We start from the raw sequence: 7,961 nt of genomic DNA on the forward strand, positions 1-7,961 counted from the left end.
TGGTTCACTGCTTGCATTGTTGTTGTCTTAAAAAGGCAACTTTTTAAGCCTATAAGACGGGCTGCTAGTGTATGAACCTGAGATTTAGCTGCTTCTGTTTTACGGAGTACATGCCAACAAAATATTGAATGTAGATGTTGGAAAGAATTTGGACTCGTAAGAGATTGCTTAGTTATTCTTAAAAAAGCACATAGATTATTACTCATGATAATTGCAATAATTATGGTGGGTTGTTTAGATACCACAAACATGTATTAGAATTATCTAAGAACTCTAATTCCTTCAAAACAGAGGAAGTTGTTTGTCTAGACCCCTTAGCTGAGTGTGAATTCTACCTGAATTCCTTTTACTATATTCAACCAAACATGTCTTTCCAATTCATGGGAAGTAAAAAATCATGTGAAATAGAACTTCCTCGCCATTAGGACCTACAATGAACCAAACGGTAACTGAACATAGCATCAAACTGGCATTGGTCGTAAGTGGTAACAAACTATTGCATGAATCTAAAGAAATTGTTACATTATAATAACGGCATTAGGGTACAGGAACCACATGCATGTGCCAATTTATTTGATTAGGAGTAATAAGAATATTGATGTCAAATGACATGGTGGGTAAAAGATTTTGAAAGCAAAGGCAATGAATGTTGTATCTTGTACTGTATTACAGATGCTCATACATTTATATTCATTTGATCATTTACACTTAGTATTGTCAACTGTCAATCACTTAGCCCTAATTTAGGTCTGGATTTTAATATTAGTCTTTCTTGTTTACAATGTACGTATCACCTTGTTAGAAAATAACGATTCTTGGCACTTTTCATTTCTGGTAGGAAAGAAACATGAATGGTAAAGTCCAAGATCCCAAACCTCCAACTCCAATGTCTGTTGCAAAAATGAGTTCAAGGTTAGTACTCCAGCTGGAAAGCATTAACAAATACTATTTCGGCAACCCTTATTGATACATTTTCTTTTGCTGTTTTCTGCTCTATTACTATACAGTGGTTGCTACTGTCTTCAGCTTGTCAGTAGCTGTGATATCCACTACCATGAGCTTTTTGTCAATATTGTGTCCATGTTTTATAAAAGAAATCCGGAATTCGATTTTTAAAACCTGTAAGTTTACCTTGACTTTGTATTACATTTTCGCTCTCCCTTTTGTTTTTCATTTTTCCCTTTTCTATTCGCATTTTGAAGTGTGCGTTCACCCAGGGACAGTTCTAAAGGATGATTCATGTCAGCCGACCCCAAATCATTTTGGGATTAAGGCTCTGATGTTGTTGTTGTTGTAGTGTCTTCTTAAGAGACAAGCTTTTATTGTTGGTGTTGTTCTAGACTTCTCATAGAAATTAAAACCTATGAGAGTCCATAAGTGGGAGCTCTAAATAGCTTTGGTTAATGTAATAAGATAAGATTCAGAAGTATAGTTTTGCGTAACTTAAAACTGTTACCGTAACGTGCAGAGACCGCACAACCAGTATGGAGGATGCGGTCATGCGGATGGGATACTAGCAAATGTCGCTCAATGCGTTGAGAAGTTGAGACAGAATTCAATTTCAGTTCAAGAGAAAGAGAATTCTCTGAGGCAGTTGCAAGAACTTATTGAGACCCGTGAAAACGCCTTGAGTGCTGTAGGCTCTCACTAACAGGCGGTTCCCGTGCTTGTTTCTCTTTTGAGGTCGGGGTCACAATTAATCAAAATACAAGCTGCCCGTGTTTTAGGGTCTCTTTGTAAGGAAAATGAACTCAGGGTGAAAGTTTTGCTTGGGGGTTGCATTCCTCCTCTACTTGGGCTACTGAGGTCCAGCTCATCTGATGGTCAGATTGCTGCCACAGAGACACTATATGCAGTTTCCCAAGGTGATGCTAGGGATCATATAGGTTCGAAGATATTTTATACTGAAGGGGTTGGGCCAGTGTTGTGGGGATTGCTGGAGAAAGGACTTGAATCTGGGAAAATGGTTGATGAACTACTAACCGGATCTTTAAAGAATCTTTGTAAAAGCACTGAGGGGTTTTGGCCAACAACTGTTCAAGCTGGAGGGGTGGGTATTCTTGTAAAATTGCTAAAATCTGGAGAGCCTTGTACTCAGGCAAATGTATGCTACCTCCTTGCTTGTATGATCATGGAGGATGCATCTATCTGCCCTACTGTCTTAAGTGGTGAGGTGGTGAAACAGCTTCTGAAGTTGTTAGGGCCTGGTAATGAAGCAGCTGTCAGGGCAGAGGCTGCTGGAGCTCTTAAATTCCTTTCTGCCCACTGCAAAGATGCAAGGAAGGAGATAACTAACTGTAATGGCATACCGGCTTTGATAAATGCTACAATTGCTTCATCAAAAGAATTTATGCAAGGTGAGCATGCACAAGATTTGCAAGAAAATGCAATGTGTGCTCTAGCAAACATATCTGGTGGGTTGTCTTCTGTCATCTCAAGCCTGGGGAAAAGCCTTGAATCTTGTACATCACCTTCTCAGGTTGCTGACACTTTAGGGCATTAGCAATAGATGAACCCATTTTGAGGTTTGTCAATTGCCAAATCATCAAAAATACAAACCTTTCTACAACAAACCTCTTGTCAACAATAGATAAACCTTTTCAAGGTTCATAAGGTGGCCCACACATATTATTCCTCCTCTCACACTCTCTTTCTACAAACCCGTATACTACCTAGTAACCATTCCCAACAACAAACCTCAACACCCATGCCTAGCAATAGGAGGTTTGTTGACAAACCTGAAAAATAGAGGACATGTCATCGCACAAACCCGTTGACAAACCTCTATTGCTAATGCCCTTAGGGGCTCTCGCTTCGGCTATTATGATGTACGATCAGGAAGCTGAGTCAGCAAAAGCTTCAGATCCTCAAACTGTCGAACAGACATTGATTAAGCAGTTTAAGCCTCAATTGCCTTTTCTCATCCAAGAGAGAACTATAGAGGCACTTGCTAGCTTGTATGGAAATTCTATACTTTCAAGGAAGCTTACAAATGCAGATGCAAAGCGCTTGCTGGTTGGTTTAATCACAATGGCTCCTAATGATGTTTAAGATGAGCTGATAAATTCTCTTTTGAAAACTTTTAATGATGACGGCAGTCTCTGGCATGCACTTCAAGAGCGTGATGGTATTCAGTTGCTAATTTCACTTCTTGGACTGTCGTCAGAGCAGCAGCAGGAATGTGCCGTTGCCTTGCTTTCTCTTTTGTCAAATGAGAATGATGAGAGTAAATGGGCTATAACAGCAGCTGGTGGAATACCTCCATTGGTCCAAATTCTGGAGACAGGCTCTCAAAAAGCCAAAGAAGACTCGGCAACAATTTTGGGGAACCTTTGTAATCATAGTGAAGATATACGAGCGTGCGTTGAAAGTGCTGATGCTGTTCCGTCTCTCTTGTGGTTACTAAAGAACGGGAGCCCAAATGGGAAGGTTATTGCAGCAAAAACATTGAACCATTTGATTCACAAATCAGATACTTCTACCACCAGTCAACTCACTGCGCTTCTAACCAGTGAACTTCCAGAATCTAAAATCTACGTTCTCGATGCATTGAAAAGTATGTTAGCTGTAGTACTCCTTAAAGATATTCTGCAGGAAGGTATTGCTGCAAATGATGCAGTTGAGACAATTGTTAAATTATTGAGCTCCACGAAGGCAGAAACCCAAGCTAAGTCTGTCTCCACTCTTGCTGCGATATTTCAACTCAGAAAAGACCTGCGTGAGAGCAGTATTGTGGTAAAGACTCTCTGGTCAGTCACGAAGCTGCTGAGCTCTGTATCAGAAAAGATCTTAGTAGCTGCCTCTTGTTGTCTTGCTGCTATTTTTCTCTCACTAACAGGAAATCCTGAGGTGGGTCCCATCGCTAAGGACACATTCCCTCGTTGAATTGTCCTTTCAAGTTCTGCTGATCTTGAAGTTGCTGAGCAGGCAACATGTGCTGTAGCTCACATTTTGTTAGATGATAGAATTTCAGAAAAAGCTTCACCTGAAGATGTGATTTTGCCTGCTACAAGGGTTTTGCGCGAGGGCACTTTCTTTGGCAAATGTCAGGCAGCTACTGCAATTGCTCGTCTTTTACATCGATGCATTATTGATGATGCTTAGAGTGACTGCTTGAACCGTGCTGGTACTTTTCTTGCTCTAGTATCTTTCATGGAGTTGGCAAATGATGGCTCCCTTGCCACATTTGAAGCCTTAGATGCACTTGCATATTTGTCAAGGTCAGCAGCTCCTAGTGGGAATATCAGACCGGCATGGGCAGTACTATCAGAATCTTCAACTCACATAACTCCAATCGTTTCATGCATTGCTGATGCAGCACCATCATTGCAAGATAAAGCTATTGAAATACTGTCAAGGCTTTGCCATTACAAGCTATTAGTACTAGGGGAAACAATATGTAGTTCTTCTTTTTGTATTGCTTCTATTTCTAGGAGAGTTGTCAGCTCAAGGGACATCAGTGTTAAGATTGGAGGTATGGCGCTCCTCTCTTGTGCAGCCAGGGTCAGCCATCACAGATTGGTGGAAGATTTGAATGACTCGCATTTGTGCACATATCTCATTCAGGCTTCGGTGGAGTTGCTCACTGGCTTTCAATCTGCATTGGATGATGAGGATACTATTGAGGATGAGGCAGTTAGCATATGCGTGCGTTGGGTCCAGGACGAGGCAAAGAAAATCGCTGCAAGTATGAGTTCAAGGATCATGCGTGGTGCAGATATTGTTGTGTGGCTACTATGTGTACTTGCTTCTTGTGATGATAAAAGCAAAATTGCGATCATGGAAGCGGGAGCAATTGAAGTTGTTACTGAGAAAATTACCGTATACACTCAGGTATCTTGTATGATGCTTGGTTTGTACTTGTAGAAGAATCTGCTGTTTTATTTTGTTTTCTGCTCTGTCCGACAGTTGGTTGCTTAGTTGGGAGGAGTTGGGTGGTAAGGAAAGGAAGTAGGGGTAGTAATTAGTATGTTTCTACCCTTCAAATATGTATGCAGCCTTAGCATTAGCAACACAAAGAGGCTGTTCCTGCAAATTGTTAGCTATTGTATATTTTGGGAAATTTGGGGCCCACAGTTGACTATCAAACTAGAAGGGGGACAATATAAATTGAATGAACGAAGAAACTTATTAAGCTTTGATATCATGGAACTGTATCCTGTGTGCTTGCATGGTCTTTGGATGGGCTCGATAGATGATTAAATGCTTTATGAGGAAAGTTCTTGATGTATGCTCTATATGATGATTGTTGCAGATTGAAACTGTAAATAGCAGCATATGGTGTTATGCTTTACTGCTGGCAGTTTTGTTCCAAGATAGAGATATAATACGTGCACATGCAACTATACAATACATTCCAATTCTTGCAAATTTGCTCAGGTCTGAGGAACCAGGTAACAGATATTTTGCCGCACAAGGGTTGGCCAGCCTAGTCTGTCATGGTAGCCGTGGTACTCTTTTATCTGTTGGAAACTCAGGTGCTGCTGGTGGACTTATTGCTTTGCTTGGCTGTGCTGATGAAGATATTTATGATCTCTTGATATTGTCGGAAGAGTTTTCTTTGGTTAGTTAAGTGACTTTTGAAAAATTGTTTAGAGCTGACGACATTAGAGTTGGAGCTACTTCTCGACAAGCAATACCTGCCCTTGTTGATCTTCTCAAACCAATTCCAGATCGCCCAAGGGCACCTTTTCTGGCACTTGGGCTTCTCACTCAACTTGCAAAGACTGTCCCTCAAATAATATGGTGATGGTAGAATCAGGGGCACTTGAGGCGTTGCCTAAATATCTTTCACTTAGTCCTCAAGAAGCAACTGAGACAGCAGCTACTGATCTATTGGGAATTCTGTTTGATACTGACGAAATATGCAGGCATGAATCAGCATTTGGTGCAGTGACTCAGCTCATAGCTGTTTTACACTTAGGTGGAAGAGGAGCGAGGTACAGTGCAGCTAAAGCTTTGGAGAACTTATTTTCCGCGGACCATGTGAGGAATGGTGAAACTGCACGTCATGCTGTGAAGCCTTTGGTGGAAGTTTTGAATTCTGGGTTGGAGAGAGAACAGCATGCGGCAATTGCAGCACTAGTTAGGCTGTTATGTGAGAATCCTTCAAAAGCCGTAGCCGTAGAAGATGTTGAAGTGAATGCTGTAGGTGTCCTTTGCAAGATCCTTTCATCAAATTGTTCCCTGGAGCTTAAGGGAGATGCTGCTGAGCTCTGTTCTGTTCTTTTTTCTAATACAAGGATTAGGTCTACTTTGGCTGCAGCTCGATGTGTTGAGCCACTGGTGTCTCTTCTTGTTTCTGATTTTACCGCTGCTCAGCATTCTGTTGTCCGTGCTCTGGACAAACATTTGGATGATGAACAGTTGGCTGAACTAGTTTCTGCTCATGGTGCTGTTGTTCCTCCAGCAGGCCTACTCTACAGCAGGAACTACTTGCTCCATGAGGCTGTCTCACGAGCTTTGGTTAAGTTGGGTAAAGACAGACCGTTATGCAAGATGGAAATGGTGAAAGCTGGGTTAATTGAGAGTATACTTGATATACTCCCTGAGGCGCCGGAATTTCTCTCTGCGACTTTTGCAGAATTGCTTAGAATATTGACAAATAATGCTACTATTGCCAAAAGCTTATCAGCAGGCAAAGTAGTTGAGCCTCTATTCTTGATACTATCACGATCGGACTTTGAACCAGATGGACAGCATAGTGTCTTACAGGTTCCTGTTAATATTTTAGAGCTCCCACAGTGCCGTGCTGACTATACCTTAACCTCTCACCATGTTGTTGAATCTTTAATACCTTTGCTAGACTCTCACGTTCCAGCTGTACAACAGCTGGCTGCTGAGCTGTTATCCCATATGTTGGTAGAGGAACACCTGCAAAGGGATCCATTGACTCAACAAGTGGTTGGTCCACTTGTAAGAGCTCTTGGATCAGGCATTCACATTTTGCAGCAAAGAGTTATAAAAGCTCTTGTTAGCATTGCACATATATGGCCGAATGAAATCGCAAAAGACGGTGGCGTTATCGAGCTATCCAAGGTTATACTGCTAGCTGATCCTTCACTTCCTCATGTTTTATGGGAATCTGCTGCATTTGTTTTGTCTTGTATTCTGCAATTCAGTTCTGAGTTTTATTTGGAAGTTCCCATTGCTGTTCTAGTAAAATTTCTCCATTCTGGTTCCGAAAGTACCGTAATTGGAGCATTGAATGCACTTCTAGTGTTAGAAAGTGATGATTCAACCAGTGCTGAAGCAATGGCTGAAAGTGGTGCAATTGAGGCTCTCTTGGAGCTCCTTAGATGTCATCAATGTGAGGATACTTCAGCTAGATTGCTGGAAGTGTTATTAAATAACAGAAAAATCAGGGAATATAAAGCTTGTAAGGCTGCTATCTTACCATTGTCTCAGTACCTTCTGGACCCACAAACACAAGGTCAGCAAGCGTGGAGCGTGGTTACTGGCGACTCTTGCCTTGGGTGATCTATTCCAGAATGAGGCTCTTGCTCGATCTATTAACCATATCGATCCAATTAAGGAAAAGGCCATCGCTGGAGATCCCGCCTTATTCTCCAAGACAAAGATTACGTAAATATTGTACCTTTAGGAAATGTATATTTTCCATATCTTTAGAATTAGGTTAAGTCTTCTCATTGTAATCTATATAAATACATGTATCATACCTTCGTAAATAATACATTCAATTAACAATCAAACCTACGGAGTCGTTTGGTTCACCATTGGAAGATACAATTCCCGGGAAGATTAAATTCATGTGAAGTTGAAAATCATGTGAATTGTAGAAATCTTGTTTGGTTGGATGTGGGAATTTGAATTCATGTGGGAACTCCCACTTACCTAGGGGGGGCTAGGTAAGTGACTTCCTACATTATGTAGGAATTGGAGTTCCATAGGAAGTTCTATTTCCTATGAATTGGGCAACCAAACAAACTTTCATTTAGCTA

At 41.1% G+C, this 7,961-nt stretch overlaps 2 protein-coding genes across 2 annotated transcripts; both read left to right on the forward strand.

The window, feature by feature from the left end:
* Positions 1-2,793: 2,793 nt before the first annotated feature.
* On the forward strand, positions 2,794-3,885 carry LOC141631345 (protein CELLULOSE SYNTHASE INTERACTIVE 1-like). The gene is made up of 2 exons (XM_074444030.1): positions 2,794-3,019; positions 3,053-3,885. Exons 1-2 carry the CDS (start codon positions 2,794-2,796, stop codon positions 3,883-3,885), a joined length of 1,059 nt encoding a protein of 352 aa, XP_074300131.1.
* On the forward strand, positions 2,804-7,707 carry LOC141634151 (protein CELLULOSE SYNTHASE INTERACTIVE 1-like). The gene is made up of 2 exons (XM_074446430.1): positions 2,804-4,833; positions 5,255-7,707. The coding sequence occupies exon 2, from the start codon at positions 5,743-5,745 to the stop codon at positions 7,477-7,479; it is 1,737 nt and encodes a 578-aa protein (XP_074302531.1). The 5' UTR covers positions 2,804-4,833; positions 5,255-5,742; the 3' UTR covers positions 7,480-7,707.
* The last annotated feature ends 254 nt before the right edge of the window (positions 7,708-7,961 follow it).

The sequence above is a fragment of the Silene latifolia genome, chromosome Y (assembly GCF_048544455.1).
Source record: "Silene latifolia isolate original U9 population chromosome Y, ASM4854445v1, whole genome shotgun sequence".
In the NCBI taxonomy this organism is placed as follows: domain Eukaryota; kingdom Viridiplantae; phylum Streptophyta; class Magnoliopsida; order Caryophyllales; family Caryophyllaceae; genus Silene; species Silene latifolia.

What these genes read in the sequence shown, in the direction of transcription:
- LOC141631345 (XM_074444030.1), top strand. Translation starts at nt 2,794, where the DNA reads ATGCCCTTAGGGGCTCTCGCTTCGGCTATTATGATGTACGATCAGGAA. An exon ending in TGCAAAGCGCTTGCTGGTTG is followed by an intron (nt 3,020 to 3,052) that starts GTTTAATCACAA and finishes ATGATGTTTAAG; the next exon opens with ATGAGCTGATAAATTCTCTT.
- LOC141634151 (XM_074446430.1), top strand. Translation starts at nt 5,743, where the DNA reads ATGGTGATGGTAGAATCAGGGGCACTTGAGGCGTTGCCTAAATATCTT.